This window comes from Rutidosis leptorrhynchoides, chromosome 3, assembly GCF_046630445.1.
Source record: "Rutidosis leptorrhynchoides isolate AG116_Rl617_1_P2 chromosome 3, CSIRO_AGI_Rlap_v1, whole genome shotgun sequence".
NCBI classification, from domain to species: domain Eukaryota; kingdom Viridiplantae; phylum Streptophyta; class Magnoliopsida; order Asterales; family Asteraceae; genus Rutidosis; species Rutidosis leptorrhynchoides.
The window spans coordinates 94,828,627-94,849,775 of record NC_092335.1 but is presented as its reverse complement, the minus strand read 5'-3'; the positions used below and the strand labels follow the sequence as shown (position 1 = coordinate 94,849,775).

At 36.1% G+C, this 21,149-nt stretch overlaps 1 protein-coding gene across 1 annotated transcript; it reads right to left on the bottom strand.

Annotated features, from left to right (window-relative positions):
* Positions 1-237: 237 nt before the first annotated feature.
* LOC139900205 (uncharacterized) lies at positions 238-2,310 on the bottom strand. The gene is made up of 5 exons (XM_071882997.1): positions 2,127-2,310; positions 1,427-1,804; positions 1,127-1,334; positions 395-1,019; positions 238-268 (listed from the first exon to the last, which is right to left on the bottom strand). Exons 2-5 carry the CDS (start codon positions 1,703-1,705, stop codon positions 238-240), a joined length of 1,143 nt encoding a protein of 380 aa, XP_071739098.1. The 5' UTR covers positions 1,706-1,804; positions 2,127-2,310.
* Positions 2,311-21,149: the final 18,839 nt, after the last annotated feature.

The following is a 21,149-nucleotide window of genomic DNA, read 5'->3' as shown; positions in this document are numbered from 1 at the left end:
TCAAGTTTGTAAATTTCAGCCAACTGAAGTGTTATTACATGCACCAACCTGATTGACATTTCTTTATTTTGCAATTGTTGAGATTTATGATTGGTTTAATACAACATGTCAAACGTTGACTATTTCTGAGACAAAGGAACATGATTAATCACAGACTAGAAACTTCATATTGAAAATAGTTTGCTCACCTTAAGAGCATCGACTTTTTGCTTCTTATTGTGTCACAAGTATAAGAACTTAGCTCGGAGGTACAGCGTGCGTTGACAACCTGAAATAGGAGAATGAAGTAAGAACTAAAAAGTAAATTGTATTAATATGTCATCTTAAATATATCTCATTTGTATTTCATACTCAACTTGATAATTATGATGATGATGATGATGATGATACTTACTGATCTTCAGCGCGCATTTTCTTTTGTGCCTTTATCTTCTGTTTACGACGATTTCGTTTCTTGCCAGAAATTGGAACCACAAAAGTGGCTTGTGCTACAGTTGGAATAGCAGTTGTTACAGATAACACCTCTGAGTTTTCAACCTTATCTACATTTGAAGAAGAAGGTAAAACGTGGGTCCCAACAGATGGAGTCTGTGGCAAAACTACAGTCTCTGAAATAGCTGGAGTGTGTTCTTGAATCGTTGCAGAAAACGCCTCTACGTTTTCCACCTTAACTACGTTTGAAGAAGGTAAAACGTGGATCCCAGCAAATGTAGTATGTTGCAAAACTGTAGCCGCTGGAGTGAGTGACTGAGTTGTTACTTCTTGACTCGGTCTTTGAGTTGAATCCGCAAACAAGTGTGTTGCATGGATAGTAGTATCTTCATCTGAGCAACTCTCTAAATGAGACACTTTTGTTCCTTCCTCAACTTTAGTCTTAATCAAAGTGACACCATTTTCAGTTCCAGTTGGCACTACCACCTCATTGGTGACATTTTGGGCATTTTGTAACTTCTTAAATATGGCATAATGTTTGTATCTACGCTTGATTATCTCTGATATTATGATTCCTGAATCAGAATCTGCACATAAATCAGCAAATTTCAGCTCAATACACAAAAACTTGAGACGAATGTTAGAATCAACTTACTGGCAAATGATTTCAAAATCCAGAATATAGTCAATGTACCTAAAACTTTCAGAATAACATCAAGTGCTGCTGATCTTTCAGATTCTTTCTTGCTTTTGCAGTTCTCTCCTGTACAAGAAACACCATCGAAAACCAAAGAAGAACGGAAAACGGGACGTGTATCCAGTTGAATGGTATGATAGGTTGGATTCTGTATATTCATCCTATGAGCATATTCAACCAGAATAGACTTGCACATAGATTTATCCTGAACAATTATAAGATTTAATAAGAAACACTACCTTAAAAGGAGATTTATAAACTTTAAAGTTGTAATCAAGTACGACATATGCACCAAACCTCAGATACAAGACGCGATGCTTCATTCTTTAAATTTTGCAATGAACCAAATAATGCCACCCGAGAAGCATCCATCTCAGCCATCTTACGACGCTGAAACGTGCTTGGGGATGTATAGCTCATACCACCAACCCACACAGTACATCTGAACTTTGGTGAATGTTCAGAACCTTCATTAAGAGTTTGATATACGGGCAGTTGTTTCCATATTTTTTGAGCATGTTGATTCATGAGACTCTTATATATGTTTGGTTTCAAACCTAAAACAAGTAACAACATTGCAGTATATCTAACAGAAAATTAGAAACCACAAATGATCCAGGAAGCACACTTAATTTGAGCATCAACTTGCTAATTTGCCTATGAACTTATTTGGACCTGTATAAGTCGAAAACACACATTTGAATCATGTGGTTCTATCTCTTTGATTCCACTGGTTACTCACTACTTTTAAGAAATTGTATAGTGCTTGCTTACCACAAATTCACTTAATTAATAATGATACAGAAGTATAAAACACTCTCATGAATATTTACATATACATCAGTTAATTCGTTATGCATATCTCTTTAATTTCAAATTAATAACAGTTCGTATCCTAATAAGAGCGATCAGAAGCAGCATGAATGATCGTATGTAATCCACATTATATACACTCTAATAGATAGATACAACATATAGAGATAAAAAAAAAAAATACCAGTGGCCAGAGGTTGAGGTGATGTGACCGCTCCAATCGGATCCGCCATGGCTGATTGATCAGCCAATTATTTATCGAGAGTTCACAGTCTGTAATTGAGCTAGGGTTTTTACGTCACCGAGGGGTTTACTGGTTCCCTTTGTGATGTCACTGCAACGTCACTAATTCCCACTGACCCACTCCACGGAAGTGAGAACCTCGTGATTATTTGATGTTAAATATTTTAACAATGATTTATCATACATTTTAGCTGAATTAAGTTATAATTTATTCGTAAAATATGAAAAGTATTTTAGTTAACAAGTGAGCTAAAATTGTTGAGTATGGGTTTTAATTGTTGGTAACTAAGACCATCTTTAACGCAGCGTGTTCACTTCCATTTTGACTCAACACGCCTCCAACATGTCTCTTGTGAGGCGTCCTGGTAGCACATGGACTAGGCGTGCTGGATACTAGCACATGAACCAACACGACGTGCATCATATTTCCTTGTCTTTGATTGGTTCAATTCCTTTTTTATTTTATTTTTTATCTACTATTTCAACCAACTTCCAATCATATTTTAACACATCACTCAATACGCCACTAAACACAACACCCCATTATTTCCCAGTTTACGAGCACGTTCGTCAAACACCCCACCTCTACCCATCAACACGTCATTTTTGCCCGCCATGATTAAAGATGGTCTAAATAGATAATTATGATTTTGGTTAGTAAGGGTAAAATGGTAAACGAAGTATTTTAGTGTTGAATGAAATTTTTTTTAGTGATTTAAGAAGTATTTTACGAATTTTGTATGTGTACCAAAGAAAAGAATTTGTCCATTTTTTCGAGCTCAAAGCAACGTTAAAACACAAAAGAACTCTTGAATGAAAATGGAAAAGAAATGGAATTCGAGTTCCTTCGAAAATAGAAATATCTCTGGTGGAAAAAAATGTTTATTCGTATATCTTGACTTGGTTCTGCTTCTATTTTTTAAAAATACTGACGAGTTCTTCTTCTTCCCATTTGTGAAAATTGCACTCATAACCTTGGTGTATATGATTTCAGAAGATTTCTTTAAACAAGTATAACATCATATAAACTTATCCCAATTTACTCTCTTCTCACCTTATCAATATCTTCCCTACCATTGTTAAGTGTTATGAAGAATAAAAAAGTTTGATTAAAGAATAAACTTTAACGACAACCTTCAAAATGAATTCAGCAAGATGCGATATCAGCTTTGAATTCCACTATAACCACTTTTAAGTGGTTAAAATACAAAATTGACATTTGAACAAAAGGTTCCAAAATAGTATTTTGTACATATGGAACGGTTGAGAGAGTAATAAATGCTTGGGGATATGGTGATAGGTAGGGGTGATCTTTTTCGGATTTTCGAAATTCGAATAGTGAAATGCCCTATCCGAAATCCGAATTCGAAATTTCGGACATCCGATTTTCGGATTCGGATATCGGCTTATCCGAATATCCGATATTTTTGAAGAACTTCGAATATTTTCCATTTTTTCGAATCTTTCAGATAATTTTCGGATATTTCGAATATTTTTCGGATATTCGGATATTTTTGAATATGTCGGATATTTTTCGGATAATTTTCATATTGTATCGAAAATTTTGGATATTCTGATATCCGAATATCCGAAAAAAATTTCAAAACTCCATCTGATATCCGAATCCGAAAAATCGGATATCCGATTTTCGGATATTCGAATTTTCGGATATCCGATTTTTCGGATATTTTTGGATTCGGATTTCGGATTCAGATATTTTGAACACCCCTAATGATAGGTGATATGTGGTAACGACCAAATCATGGTAAACTACTAACTTATAAAGTATAGCATGGATATATTAAAAGGCAAGATGCGATATCAGGTTTGAATTCTACTATAATCACTTTTGATTTGTTAATATACAAAGTTGACAATTTAAATTGGACGTTCCAAAATAGTACTGTGAACATATAAAACAGTTGAAGGAGTAATAAATGTTTGGTGATATGGTGATTCTGGTCTGTTGTAACGGTCAAATCATGGTAAACTATTAACTAACATAAAGTTTAATAAGAACATATTAAAAGGAAGATCTAATATTAATATGAATATTGATTTTATTAATAAATAAATAACCGGTCTATCTTAACCACCTATGTTTGTTCTTGGACATTTGGTTATAAATGTTTCATTTACCAAGTATATGATTATACACAATCAAATTAGACTACTCGTATTTTCAGAAATCTTAACCAAAAATAAAAAATTCAAGTTGTCATAGTTGATTACAAACAAATGAAACAATAGAATTGAATAAGTCTTCAAAGTTTTGATTTCTACTTTTTCTTATTTATTCTTCGCCTTGTCCATGTGGATTTTTTTTAGCATTGTACCACCATCTTAACCATTCAAGCTCGCCTGGTGGATTATTAGCATAGTAGTTTCTTAACCGTTCTAGCTTGGCTAATGGATTATTAGCATAGTACCATCTCAACCAATCTAGCCCCTCTTCATGATATCTTATCAATGATGCTTGTTCTTCAATTTTTGTTGTCAATGGACGAAATAAGGATCTGAGGGATGTTACTCTTATTTGAAGCCCCTCCTTTTGAGTACTTAGCATATCATTTTTTGATTTAGTTTTCTCAAGCTCTGTCCAAAGGTCATCCAATTCGGATTTAGTTGTTTGAAGTTGATTTCTAATACCATCCAATCCAGCTCGATGCTCATCCTCATCAAGGTTTTTTTTTTCTTTCACTTCACGCAAAGCTTCATTCTTAGCTTTCTCTAGTTTTTCAATTTGACCAGGTTGCTTTGTTTTCTCTTCTTCAAACTTGTTCTTTTCTTTCTCCCATTCCACTTTCTCTCTTTCCGGTTTTTCTTTTTCATTTTTTTGCTCCACAGTTTCCAACTTATTATTCTTGAGCTACTCTAGCAGCGACTAGTTTATCTGTTTCCAATCTTCAGTTTGTTCATTTAACATTTCGTTCAATTGATCTTCTGTTTCCCTTACAATCACACTGAAAATATCAGACTGCACGTTGAGTACCAATTCTTCCCTTCTTTGTTTCATTGCCTCAAATTTCATTGTATTGATTGTTGACCTCAATTCGTTGTTTTGATTGTTTAGCTTCACGTTACTAACACTGAGTCCATCATTCAACTTCTGTAGGGATTCATTCTCCATTTCTAACCTTTTAATTTCAGCTTTCGAAGTCTTTCTTGCCTCGACGCCTTGAGACATAGTTTTTTAATTTGTTCATTTGAGCTGGAAATTTCATCGCTAGCTTTTTTGAGTTCAGTATATACTTCAACCTTCTTTGTTACGAGTTTATCATGCTCATTTTGTAGCTAATTCAAGTGTTGTTTTTGCTTGTGGGGTTTTGACTCTTTTTTTTATTGTTTCCATCGATGTACACATATTAATTTCCCCAATGTCAAATTTAAATGGGGTTGACATTTTATCTGAAAAATATACATTCAATTTAGTTAATGTCACAAAATCAATAAACTATCAACAAAAATTTGTACTGAGAATCTACATATAAAGTATCGAATATCTAATTACCCCTACAGTATCATACGGTTTAATCAATCCTTTAATATTCTATAATAAATAATACTAATAGTTGTCAATAATAAGCTCCTCATTTTTTAGTGGCTAAGAATCGACGATATCACAAAAAGGATGTGATTATACAGAATCAAGAATCAACATTATCCAAATTTTAATTTTAATTAAAACTAAATCAAGAATCCATTAACATAATTTGTAATTTTACATTTAAATAAACATAATGCAATTCTTTAATGTGATCACTGATTCCATACATTCAATATGATTTCACAAAATCAAGAATCTATCAACAACAAAAAATATAAAAATTGACATTTAAATAATTAAATACAATTTAAGAATCAACTTTATAAAAATCTAGAGTCAATACATAATCAATTATAAGAATCTAAAATTTATATAAAAGTTACATATCTATAATACATTTCTTTTTCTTTATATCAGTAAAGTCAAAATCAAATCAGTGAGAAAATTATAAATTAGCGTAATTGTGCTACATATCTTACACTTCAATCGATCATATCGTACAGTTTATTTGATCGTTTAATTTATAACACATAATACTATTAGTTGCCAATAGTAAATCAAGAATAAACAATATCCAGAAATGATGTGTTTATACAGAATCAAGAATCAACATTATTTAAATTTTAATTAAAACTAAATCAAGATTCAATTAAAGTCAAAATCAAATCAGTGAGAAAATTGAAAAATTAGTGTATCTTACATAGTAGTTTTTTCGTTGATGTTGAATTACGTCAATGATAATGATGTGGTGCTTTTTTGTTTATATCCAAAATTTGAATTAACAAAATCAAAATCAATTAATAGATTTCTTTATATTATTAAAGTAAGAATCATTACACTCAAAATCAAATCAGTAAGAAATGGTGAATTAGTGTATCTTACGTTGTTTTTGAGATGATGCGCTGATGTGAATGATGATGCGTTGTTGCTCTAGTTTTAATTTCACGTCTCTATCTAAACATTTGATACACTCATACACAATATTTTCTACATTTGCTTTGGCATTTTCAATGTTTTCAATTGAAATTTCAACTTTGTTATAAAGATTTTTCTCATCTTTCAATGATTGTTCTGATTTTATATGGCCGTAAGGTTATATCATATGTCTCCTCCAGAAACTTTCGTTGACAATTACTATAACCTTTTCTCTCCAATTTTCTCTCCAATTTTTTGATTAATTATTCGGCATTATAATCTCTTATTTCAACCTCTGATCAAGCATATTTTAACCGAGGGTTCTTAACATGCTTGCTCAACGTAAAGGAGGGGTTTAAGGATCTTAGAACGTGGCTCTCCGGTCCGGCTACCGTGAATAACCCTGGCCGACATGATGATGTCGGCGGGGTGGCCAAGTGATTAAGTCCACCTTCGATGACGTCCGTCGATCAGAAGGCCCCAAGCAAGGTTGTAGGTACCAGTTAATAAAGAACTCACCTGTTAACCTTTAGAAGATGATAGAGGATGTAAGTTACGTAGGATGTGTGGTAGAAGATGGCTACGTAACGTGGTGTGTTGCTAACGACGATTAGGGTTTGTATTTATAGGCAAACCCTAATTCTAGAATCGTCATAGGATAGTGATAATCGTTTCCATAACCATCTCCCCCGAATCACGGATATAATTATGGAAAAGATATTTGCTCAACCGCCGTAAAGGGACCAGATACGGATCCGCATGCCGCATGACGCATGAGAGCACCCCGCATGCGCACCATAGCGCATGCCCGTGTGTATGTTACATGCGCATGCGGTCTGCGGTATCATTAAGTCCCCCCAGTTTGATGTTATATGACGCAAGTCATATGATATCAAACTATTAAGCGAAAAAGAGAAAACAAAAGGACGACGAGCATTTAATGTCCTCGCGTGCGCCTCGATGCCTGTCACAATCGCAGAAGCCCATTCGGCTGACAAGACATAAAGTAACAATGCCGCAGGCGCGTGCGAACCACGCGCGTGTTTGTAATCATTCTTAACTGACACCACGCGCGATCAGCAAATTCTACCCGTCGATTGCATTACACGTGTATGGCCACGATAACACCATTCCAACCCACGCTCCCCCAATCTTGCCTATAAATAGCCCCAAATCACACACATTTTCACTTTTCCGTTGTCAAGCTTCCCAAATACGCTCTCGCCTTCAAATCCTATCAATTCCGATCAACTCCGTCATATTTCGATCGTCATTTAAAGGTCAGTCGTTCTCCATTCATCTAAAAATGACCAAAGCTAATGAAACTTTCGTAGAGAATGTAGAGTCCAACATAGGCCAGAAAAACATCGACCACTTAGTTAAGCAATACCCCCCTCTTGCGGGTTACAATCCGGTACCACCACTGCCTAGCCAGCGAGCCCATCAGCCACCAGAGAATAAGGTGGCGATCTACGAACATGCTTTTAAGCATGGTAATTTTAGGGTTCCACCCACCGACTTCTTTTTAGGCGTACTAGATCATTTCAAAGTAGGGCTAGGGCAATTGCACCCGTATGCGATAGGCAAAATCGTTCTATTCGAGATGTGGTGTGTTGCACTCAACACAGTACCATTGGTGAAGGTTTTTTGCCACCTATTCCGCTTAGCCAACCACCATAAATCTTGGTTCACCTTCTTCGCACGCCAAAATTTCACAAAAACCCCGAAATCGAATGCGGGAAGTTGGAAAGAAACTTTTTTCTTCGTCGACCAGACCGTAGTAGGCACTGGCTTCCCGCAGACGCTTATTTGGTGCGAGAAGGTAGAAAAAGATGTGAACAAGATGCCAGCGTTGGATGACGAGGAGAAAAAGTTGTTGAAGCAGTGCGTCAACGCACAACTGGTGCACCGTTCGTATGGTAATGTTATGCTGCGGTTGGGGAAGATCTCCGCGTATTGGCCTTGGGAGGATGTGCGGCCGGCCATAGTTGGCCCCGATGGAAAGGGTAGGAATAGCATAAACGCGTACTTACATAAATTTTTGTATATTTTCTAACGCAGGCGTTTATTGTTTGCAGAGATGAAGATGAAGAAGGTGCTTACCGCGGAGGAGATTGCTGGGATATCTTTCCGCAAGCAGGATGTGGACAAACAGCTAGAGCAGGCAGCTGCTAGCGAACATGTGGATGAATCGCCGGCGGAGTCAGGCAATAAACGCAAGGCGGCTGGGACGTCCGAGGCTCAGAAGAAGAAGAAGAAGACTCCTAAGCAGCTGGAGGATATGCGCAACGACAATTTTGTTGCCATCGAGCCGCGGTCCGCAGACCTACCTCCCCCCATTAATGGTGAGCGTTTATTTTTTCGCATGTATACCGCGTAGAAAAATCTGCGTACTAATCTGAGTATTTTGCAGAGCATGTGGAGGAGACGCAGCCAACAACACCGCGGGTCAACCCCGAGCTGCAGGCCACTGCCACATCCAAAGACAAGGCGATCCCCGTCGAGTCTGAGTCTACATTACCTCCTCCGCAAGGCAGCTTCCGTGTTGCCAACCTCCGCCAACTTTGCCAGTCCTCCGCAGAAAATGCTGCGGAGCAATCTGCATTCTTGCAGCAAATCTTCCCAGCAGAGTTCCGCGAGCAACTGGTCGCGCTGCCGTTTAACCAGGCGCTCAACGCCTTTGTCCAGAACGGGCTGGTATTCTTTGGGATGTTTGCGGACCAAGCCCGTCGATCCTCCAGCCTATACGATGTTGCACTGCGCAAAGAGGTGGAGTTGGGTTTGCTGCAGGCGGGTGTAGAGCAGGTCAAGAAGGACAGGGACGCTGCTGAGGAGGCCCGCAAAGCTGTTGAATTGACTGCGGCCGAAACCAAGACCCTCTTGATTCAAGAAAGAAAAAAGAATCAAGAGCTTGTGGGTGCGGTTGATCAGGCGAAGGGGGAAACTGAGCGAGTGAGGCTGGAGTTGGAAAAGGTGACGAGGGAGAGGGACGATGCGGTTACCGACCGCGAGCTGGCCGAGGCAGATATGACAAAGCTGCTCACCGCACTCCCCGCAATTGCGCAGAAAGTGATGGACTCCGAGCCCGTGTCCGACCGGTTTAATGCCTATGTCGATGCGGTCAAGGACCATGAGGTGAACAAGGCTGTGCGGGAAGTGATCCAGGCATGCGGCCTAACTCCACCGTTCCCCGACATTGTCCAAAAGAAATTAAAGGAGGGAACGGCCGCGGCGCTGCTGGAGGCGGAAGAGGCAATCAAGTCCATCCCTATCCCTTTGATCAATGCGTTTGCGGCTGACCAGACGATGCCGCTTGATGGGTTTTTGAAGGAGGATTACTAGAGTAGTTTGTGCCGTAAGCCCTAATCTCAGGCAGGTAATTGTAAATGTATTTTGGAGCCCTAAGTCCCATGTTGGGCAGGCATGTGAAACAATTACTTATGTAATAATTTATTTGGATGTGTATATATGTTTGTCTGTTATGCATGCGTGATATCCTTGTTTATATATCGCGAATCAAAACAAATTATGAACCGCATGCGCATGCGCATAGTTAACCACAACTTATGCGTATGCGGATGGTACTGCGTAAAATAAACCAATATTTTAACTTACCTTTAACAATTTAGACTCAAAAGCTACTGCGCTATTGCTTTGTCATGTACTAGAGGTGCACTATTAGTTGTATGGTAAGCAAACGCAACTAAAAACAAACCAATGTTTTTATGCTTAGGAGTTCCTCAAGCAAACCAATGCGAGAGCGATTACGCACAAGCAAACCAATGCTTGTATATTTAAAGTCGACTTTGCAGCCATCTAGTCTGCGTGGCGCTTGGCTAGGGGAAAACCAATTCCCTTCGCCTGCCGTTATTGTCTAGCCTTGTAACCAAACAGGCTTCTGCTGCACGGGGGCTAGAGGACACCCCTTAAGTAGGCAGGAATCGCATACAAAAAATATAAATGGACAACAAAAGTATGCGCATGTAATTATTTTTATTTGGCATTAATTATGATTACAACTGCGACATATCCGAAAGGATGAAAAATAAAATAATGTGCTAAACAAATTGGAGTGATCAAGTCCATCTAGCTACATGTAACATTTTTTCAATAACGTCGCATGCCAAGTGCGTTTCACAGGTTTGCCATCTAATGTCTCTAGATGGTATGCCCCGGTGTTGCTTGCTTTTGCTACCCTGTATGGGCCCTCCCAACGAGGTCCCAGTTTCCCAGTATCTTCCGCATGACTTGCATCGTTCTGGCGCCAAACCAAATCACCGCACTTATAAGTGCGTGAACGCACACGCTGATTGTAATACTTTGCGATTTTCTGCTTGTTATTTGCTTCGTTAACAGCCGCAGAGAGTCTGCGTTCTTCAAGCAGATTAAGATTTTCCCGCAGAGCTTCAGAGTTATTTTGCTCATCAAAGTTTTGTATGCGGAACGTTGGTACCCCAATCTCTGCGGGTACGACAGCTTCTGACCCATAAACCAAACTAAACGGAGTCTCACCAGTGCTTGCTTTGGGTGTGGTTCTATGCGCCCATAAAACCTTTGGAAGCTCATCCACCCAACCAACGCGGTCATGACCCAACCTTGCCTTGATTCCAGCAACTATATCTCGGTTGGTAACTTCGCACTGGCCATTCGCCTGCGGATGCGCAACTGAAGTAAAAGTTTGCTTAATATTAAGCTCCGCACACCAACTGCGAAAAGGATCGCCGGCAAATTGTGTACCGTTATCACTAACAATTTCATTGGGTATGCCGAATCGACAGACAATGTCTTCCCATACAAAATTCCGCACTCTTTTCCCCGAAATTGTTGCCAGCGGTTTCGCTTCGACCCACTTCGTGAAGTAATCGATTGCAACAATTAAGAATTTGACATTTCCTGCGTGTGCAGAGTATGCGTAAGATAATGACGTAAGTAGCATATTGATGTTTCGCGAGGTGTATATAAAATAGTTATTATTTTACTAGGAAAATACTATTAAATACGATACAATTTTACACAAGATATTTATTTATTTATAGAATGGATATACTTAAACCTTGCTACAACACTTATAGGCAGTGTACCTAATCGTACAGTAGTGTAGTTTTTAGTAAGTCCGGTTCGTTCCACAGGGAAATCTTTAAACAAAGCTCAACGCTATATTAGTTTTATAAAAATACAAATATATATATAAGTAATATTATTATTATAAAGGGGGGTTTTTACCGTTTAATGACCGGTTTGTCGATTTTAAAACTTTAGTCGCAGTTAAAACCTAATGTAAAATATAAAATAAATACAAGACTTTAAATTAAAGCGTAAAGTAAATAATGATAATGAAATTGCGAATAATAAAAATGCGATAAAATAAACTTGCGATAATTAAAAAGTACGATAATTAAAAGTGCGATAAAATAAAATAAATAAAAGTGCGATAATTAGAAGTGCAATTAAATATAAAATAAAGGAAATTAAATATGATATAAAAGAATTATGCTTATTTAAACTTCCGTAATCATGATGTTTGACGTGTTGATTTTAGTTTTATGCCCATGGGTTAATTGTCCTTTGTCCTGGATTATTTAATATGTCCGTCTGGTTTTTGTCCATAACAGTCCATCAGTCATAAATATAAATTGCAAGTGTCCTTGTCAAATTATTATTATACCCGAAGATAAATATTCCAACTAATTGGGGATTCGAATTGTAACAAGGTTTTAATACTTTGTTTAATGAATACACCAGGTTATCGACTGCGTGTAAACCAAGGTTTTACTACTTTGTTAACAATTACACCAATTACCCTTGAATGTAATTTCACCCCTGTTTTAATTATTCTAGTGGCTATTAATCCATTCCCGTGTCCGGTTAAATGAACGATTATTCGTACATATAAATACCCCGCCCATCGTGTCCGATCGAGTGTATATGGTAATTTATAGGGACGCCCAATTGTAAATCTTTATATTAACATTAACAAACTTTCATTTAGTTAAACAAATATAAAGCCCATTAATAGCCCATAGTCTAGTTTCCACAAGTGTCGTTCTTTTGTCCAAACCCCAATTATGGTACAAAGCCCAATTACCCAATTTTAGTAATTAGCCCAACATCATGATTACTTCGTTTTAAATAAGCATAATAATAACTTAGCTACGAGACATTAATGTAAAAAGGTTGAACATAACTTACAATGATTAAAAATAGCGTAGCGTTACACGGACAGAATTTCGACTTACACTCTTACAACATTCGCTAACATACCCTTATTATTAGAATTATAATTAAAATTAAAATATAAATTATAAATATAAATATATTTACGTATGAAGAGGAAGAAAAAAAAGATGATTAAAACTCGGCACAAAACTGGCTTTATATAGGACCTGACCAGCAATCTCACTCCATGCGACTCGCATGGATTTGTGCCTTTGGCCATGCGAGTCGCATGGCCACCCTGGATCCAGCCAAATTGGTTTGTTTTCTTCTTGCCGACGTAATATAATAATAATAATATATATAATATATAATTATATATAATTATATATATATTATATTATATTCTTGTGCATAGTAGACTAGATATTTTTGGTCCGTTGCGTCGGGCGTTTCTTCTTGGCTCAGGTCCCGGTTCCGGATTTTCGGACGTCTTCGCGTATTATTTTATATCGCGTACTTTGCGTCTTGTAACTTGTACTCTTGTCATTTTGAGACGTTCCTCATCAATATTTTGAACCTTTTTAGTTGTATCTTGTACTTTTTAGCTCTTTGGACCTTTTTGTCTTCAATTTGTCGAATCTGCCTTTTGTCTTCACTTTTTAATATTTAAACGAATATTGCTTGTAAATCGAACAATTGCAACTAAAAGCTTGTCTTTCTTGAGGAATAATGCTATGAAATATATGTTCGTTTTTAGCATTATCAAATATTCCCACACTTGAGCGTTGCTTGTCCTCAAGCAATATTGTCTTGAAATACTAGAATCACTTCTTTATTCTTCACACTTTGTACATCAGTGATTTCTATACGGCGGTATAAACAATGGTAGTAACGATATGGTTTACAGTCCCACATGACTATAAAAATTTAGATCCATTAAGGAAATTGGATCTTTATGAAAACATTTGTTCTTTTGAAATCTAGTTTTTACCCTAGATAAGTTTTCCGGAATAACCCTTTACCGGTGTTTGCAAAATATTTTTGTGGGTTTGGTGGGTTTCAAATTTGAAAATTTTAGCTCAAAACTTGCGGTTTTGTGTCACCCACTTGCTAACCTTGTATTTGGAAAGCAACACGTCCAGTTTACTTGTCCCGTATATTACCTTTCGGCAAACTACTGTCCGGTTGTAAAGGAAAGCGTTGAACAAGCAACTGTTAAGGCAATGTCCCGTGACATGCTTTTGATTATGGTCTATAACGTGTCGGACGCAATTACTATCCTTGGTAGGAGCAATAGTAAAGCTCACCCTTATAATTTTTCGGTATGGCACAAGGTCCTGTCTTTGACCATGCTATGCAACCACCGTTCTTACGGTTGACACCCGATTTAGTTCAGGTGACCTAATGAATTCCAGGTGAATTCCTAGGATTTTACGTTCAATGGTAATGAACGCATTGAAAATAGGGTTTTCAGAAAACAAATCGGTTTATAATTTTGATCAAAATATTTTCTCGTTTCAGCTCGAGTTTAGATATCATTGAATTCCATGAGTTTGAATTCTCAATCTTTAAGGTCAATCTCTAGGATTGAGTAATATCAGTCTTAAAAGCTGATTTTTAATCTTTAAGGAGATTATCCTTTCTGGGGATCTGATTCATTAGTCTTATCCAGCTAATTTGCACGGTGCCCCCCATTGTACGAGATAAATCCTTCTCATGGTTAGGATAAATCTGACCACTTGGCGACCCTGTTTAATGCTGAGGTCCGTGGATTTCCTGCTGATTTTAGTGATGACTTTTCTAGATTTTTCGTCAACCTACAGCTGGTCTGGACGACAACTTCATGACCTAAATCAAGAAGCGCGTGTCTTTTTCGGAAGACTTTACTTCCTTTTAGTGATGGAATTGATTCATCGTGTAGATCCATCTCTTCTTTTCTTTCATCGGGTAAAACAGTTTAGTTTAGTCCAAAGCAAAAGTATTTTTAGTTATTTGTTACAGATATATGTGACATATGTTTAAAATAACTTGGTAAATTTTCCCACACTTGGCTTTTATTTTCCTTTTTATCGTCCTCTATTCCATTTTAAATGAATTTTAACATTTTCGTTTGTTTCTCAATTTATGTCCTTTCCGAGGTAACAATAATTTCGGTGTTAAAACCTAGTTTTATCGTTCATAAATATGTATAAACATGATTTGAATTCATTTAATTAAAAATTTTGAAAAATTTTACTAGAATTGGGTAGTCAGTATATAAGACTAGGGCTGTTCTTTTTTATCAGAGAGCACTAGATTCTAATACAACTACTGCTTTACTAGTATTTTTAATAGTAACCAAGTGTTTAATATAAAAATTTTAAAATCCGAAAGAATTTAACCCCTTCCCACACTTAAGATCTTGCAATGCCCTCATTTGCAAGAAATCAGTAACAATTTAAATTATTGAGGGTGATTAGTGTGAAAATGATTAAATTTTTACCAAAGTTTCCAAATATATTGGCGTTTGTTTGCTGAATGATAAATGGTGCACGTCATTTGTTCATTCCGTCTTGTTGTTATTTCACATACATTTTGCATCATTGTCGTCAAAATTACTTGCTTTTGCTGAACTTAATGCCAGTCTTTGAAAATGCGTTGTTTTACCCTGTTTTGTGCATAAAATAGAATACATACAATACAAATATAATCATACATGCAATTTGAAATGGAACTTTGGCATCCCACTTTCAAACTATAAGAAAAATATTAGTACACAATAATAATAAGAATATCAAACATTACATAAACGTAATAAAATGTTAAGTGTTTAAAATAAAAATAAAAATTACCAACTTATCTCTACTGATCAGGAGGTGGGTTAGGAGGATAATTAGGATAGGGATCCCAATTCATGTTCGCGTCCGGGTTCCATGGCTGATTATAGGTGAACTGGTATGCTGCGTCATAATCATATGAATCATAGGGTGGTCTCATTTCTGGCTGATGTGCGGGATAGTATGCGGGTCGGGTCGGATAATACATCTCGCCAGGCTGCAACTGGCTTATAATTTGGCGCTGATGATAATCCCATCGGCCATGCTCTCGTTGCCGGGAATGCTCGTAGTCATTCCGACGTTGCCATGCCTCGTACTGCATATGCCTATCATAGTTCGTCATGTATTCATCCTCCATACGAACGCCTAAATCAAGAGCAGTCTCCCGAACAACTCCTATAATGTTGTTCGCATCCTCCATCTCGTCATCCGAACCTCTTTCTACCTGTCGCTGAGGTCCCTCGTATCGATATACCCGACCACGTCTCATTAATAATACCCTTGCACCGTGATAAAGGTTTGAACTTATAGTTTCACCTCCGTCCTCTATTTCGTTCATTGGACCCCCTTGGTGCTTATCTACACCTAAATACTCTCCAATGAGAGTAATGAAAATACCACCACCTATAATACTCCCCGATTTCATCCCCGAAACTACATTAGCGAGATAATAACCAACACAATAGGGAATGTTAACGAAACTCCTCGGGTCTCTAATACACTTGAGGTAGAACAAATCGTTTACGGTCAATTTCTCCTTATTTCTTCCCCTTTGTGTAATTGTGTTTGCTAAGAATCTATGAATCACCCGGAGTTCAGCTCTGTCTATATCTAAGTATGTATGATTTCCACTGGCGTGAAATTCATTAAAGTGGGACATACGCCTCCAGACAGCGTTAATATCAAATTCCCTATCTACCCTTTCTCCTTGGGCAATCAAGCTATTACAGTCGGGGCTCAAAAGTTCAGCAGGGGTGTAAATCTGTAAGGCCCTAGCTAAATCTATCATGGACATTCTGTACATGCGTCCACCTAACAGAAATCTAATAAAGCTTCTATCATCTATCCTCCTAACATCACTGTTTAACTTAATAGTACTAAGTAATTCTATACACCATTCCCTATATATGGTTCTACGAATGGAAAATAGGCGCATCCAATCGTTAAACTGAGAATTACCATACCTTTGCACCAATAATTCCCGAATCGGTTCGGCAAGGTCAACTGTTTCCAAAGGTACCCAGTCAATTGCCCTTGGCATTTCAACAACCTTAAAGTAGAGAATGTGCATGTTCTTTTGATAATCTGGATACTCTATCCAACATCGATCAAATCTCAGATTTGGGTGTAACTGATCTTCATTAATGTCTAAGCTCAGAATCCTTTGATGTGGAGCGAATTGACGAAACTGATTCACGAATAATTGATCTTGATCGTGATAAGGAATATGTTGCTCCTCATGTTCTTCTTCTTCTTGTTGCATATGTTGTTCTTGTTCATGAAACATTTCCGGTTCGGGCTCTGGTTGTCTGGACGATGATGCTCCTGAACCTCCAGTATCGGCTTTCTGTAAAACACATTAAACACAAAAATTGTGCATCCAAATATGCATTAGTGTTAGCAAAATAATAACTTGAAACAATTATGATGACATGTTCAATTCATAACACATTTTATACACATTTTCTTAACAATAACAATTCTACATTTTTACATACGAAAATGTATACAATGTTTTATCACATTTAAACTCTTAAACATGTCAACAATAATCATTATAGCAATTAAACACTTGTTACATGGCATTCAAATCAAACTAGTGCTCATTTTCATATTTTTGTCAAGTCTACACTTTATCAAATAAGCATATACGAAAAATGTACATCAGGTTCATAAGCATTTATCTCAAATAACATGCCAAAATAATCACTACTAGCAATGAAACAAGTTTCAAATGGCCTTTATATCAATTTATCCAAGTTCATGAATTTTTGGACTTAAAAAGTCCACTTTAATTCTCAAAAACATGTTTAGGCTCAAAGTTTAGATCAATTAACTACCTAGACATGTTACACTACTCAATTTAGCAACAATTCATGACAAAAATCGGCCATAACCTGTTTATATCAAAAAGCCCCAAATTGCTCAAGAACACAAACCCTAGATTCTTAAAAATTTGAAGTTTTTAGCTTCAATTCATGTTAAATAGCTTCTATCTAGGATATACATGCATAATATAACAACAATTTAGCTCTAATTACACCTAAATTTAACAAAATCAAAATATAAAATTTCTAGCTCAAGAACACAAAAATTCGAATTTAAAGAGATTAGGGGTGAAATCTTTACCTTTCTCCTGAAGGGGTTGAGACTACTGAATCTAGGCATGATTATTGTGAAATTTTTGCAAGAAATTTGGTGAAAATTGGTGAAAAATTGAGAGAGTTTGGGAGGTTTTCGTGTTTGTGTATGTGTGTTTGTGAAAGACAGAAGCAGCGACTGAATATTTGATCCTGTCCAGTTTTTTTTTTCCATGCGAGTCGCATGGTTTTGCTCTTACCCCCATGCGACTCGCATGGGGTGTAATTCTGGTATATTTTTTTTTTTTTTTTTTTTTTTTTTTTATTTTATAAAAAGGTTATACTTTTAAAACATAAAATTTAATAAAATTTTAAAAATTTTGTTTCTTTTTAGGACGAGGTCGTTTCGGGACGATGCCCTAGTCCGTCCCTCGACAAAATTTTAAAATTTTGTCATTTTCAAGCGATTGTTTTAAAAGCTTAGATTTTTGGATTTTTTCAATGTTTTTGGCATACTTTAAATCAATAAGATTAAAAATAATGATAATAAAAGTTCTCGTCCCTCCCTCGGGTAAAGCAATTTCGGTTCAAAGACCTAGTCTTCAACTTACGACGAATTTTAAAAATCATATTTTTAACTTAATGAGATAAAGTAAATTTTTGTTTTTAAATTCACACAATTATAAAATTCAAAATTAATACTAAAAAAAAAATCACACCAAACTTAAAAATTTGAAATGCATAAAATTAAAATTTCATATTTTAAAAATTAAAAATTCACACCAAACTTAATTTAAAAATTCATATTATAAATTCATACCAAACTTATATTAATTTTTCAAATATTTATAATTTTAAATATATTATTTTTACAAAATTTACAATATTAATTTAAGATTTAAATATTAATTTTTAAAAATATGGTAAAAATAAAATTAAAAATCTTTTTGTCTTTTTATCCCACTTTAATCAATCAAATATTATCAAAAATATGCGCCCCTCTTTTTGGTAAAGTAATTTCGGTTCCAAGACCTAATTTAACTCATGACGAATTTTTGAAATATTTTGGGTTGATTGATTAAAGATATTTATACCTTAAGAATAAACGTTAAATTTCGCAGTGATGTAATAAATTTTTGAATGATATCAATAATTTCGGTCGCCAAACCTAATTTTATTTAATACCAATTTAATACTTTTTAGCGAACAAATTAGCGTTTATTATCAAAAGGTTAAAATAAAAATAAAAATAAAAACTGTACAGACATACCTGTGAAATAGATTTCTTAGTTATATGATCTATTATATTCATAAGATAGTCGGTTTAATTGGTTTTCCATGGCTGCATAGGCGTAACCTCGAGCATTCATTGTCTTTTCTTCTAAACATATGAACGGTCCGTCTCTGCATAAAGTAACAAATTCGGTATTTGAATAGGTTTGATTATTTGAACATTTACCTCCATGTGACCATTTTCCGCATTTGTGACATCGTTCTAGGTGTCGTGCTCTTCTTTTCGCTGCGGATTTTGATTTTCCTTTACCAAATTGTAACTTATTATCTTCGCATCTGGATCCTTTTCTAACTCCGTCCATTCTTTCTCTGATTACTGATACTAATTCACTCGGTAGTATGTCATTATTTCTTTTAGTGATCAAAGCGTGTAGCATTAGACCATGGTTTAGTTCACAGGCAGTCTTCATTTCGTAAAAACCTAAAAAAAAATAAAAATTCAGAATGGGGGGAGAAGACTAGTTCTTTAGGGTCTGCTAGGGAAAGACCATACGTGTTCCATTTTCGAGAACTACACGAAAACAGACAATCTAACTCTAACAGAAATACATATTATCCTTTAAAGACTTGATTCTCCCCACACTTAGTTAGCTGTGGTGTCGAAATTGTGATTAACTTCGTTGTCGACTTCCATCGGACCATGTATGTAATGTTTAACTCTGTGACCATTAACTTTAAATTCAATCCCATTTGAATTTATTAATTCTATCGTTCCGTATGGGAAAACTCTTTTGACTATGAATGGTCCAGACCATCTTGATTTCAATTTTCCAGGAAATAGCTTGAATCGTGAATTGAAAAGAAGAACTCTGTCTCCTTCTTTAAATTCTTTTGAACTTCTGATTCTTTTATCATGCCATTTCTTCGTTCTTTCTTTATAGATTAATGAATTTTCGTATGCTTCATGTCTTAATTCTTCTAATTCGTTTAGTTGACTTAATCGTAGACGTCCGGCTTCATGTAAATCAAGATTACATGTTTTCAAAGCCCAAAATGCTTTGTGTTCAATTTCTACTGGAAGATGACATGCTTTTCCATAAACAAGTCTAAAAGGTGTGGTTCCAATTGGAGTTTTGTAGGCTGTTCTAAAAGCCCAGAGTGCATCCTCCAATTTAATGGACCATTCCTTTGGATTTGATCCTACGGTTTTCTCTAGAATACGTTTTAAAGCTCGGTTGGTATTTTCAACTTGTCCACTTGTTTGTGGATGATATGCGGTGGAGATTTTATGAGTTACTCCATATCTTTTAAGAACTTTCTCAAGTTGATTATTACAGAAATGAGTACCCCGATCACTTATTAAAGCTTTCGGTGTTCTAAACCTTGCAAAAAGACGTTTTAAAAAGTTGACTACAACTCGTGCATCGTTAGTTGGGAGAGCTTGTGCTTCCGCCCATTTAGATACATAATCAATGGCTACGAGTATATATAGATTATTATGAGATTTTGGAAATGGACCCATAAAGTCAATACCCCAAATGTCAAATACTTCACATACTTGGATGACATTTTGTGGCATTTCATCACGTTGACTTATTTTTCCGGCCCTTTGACATGCATCACAGGATTTGCAAAGAAGGTGTGCGTCTTTGTAAATTGTAGGCCAATAGAATCCAGCTTCATAAACTTTTCTTGCTGTTAGTTGAGGCCCATAATGCCCTCCTGTTGGTCCTGTGTGACAATGGTTTAAAATTTTACTAGCTTCATCTCCAAATACACATCGGCGTATTATTCCATCGGGACAACTTTTAAACAGATGTGGATCTTCCCAGAAATAGTGTTTTATATCACTGAAGAATTTCTTTCGTCTTTGGTACGATAATCCTTTTTCAAGGAATCCACAAACTAAGTAGTTTGCATAGTCTGCAAACCATGGGATTTCTTTATAATCTATCTTCAATAGATATTCATCAGGAAAGTTGTCTTGTATGGCCGAT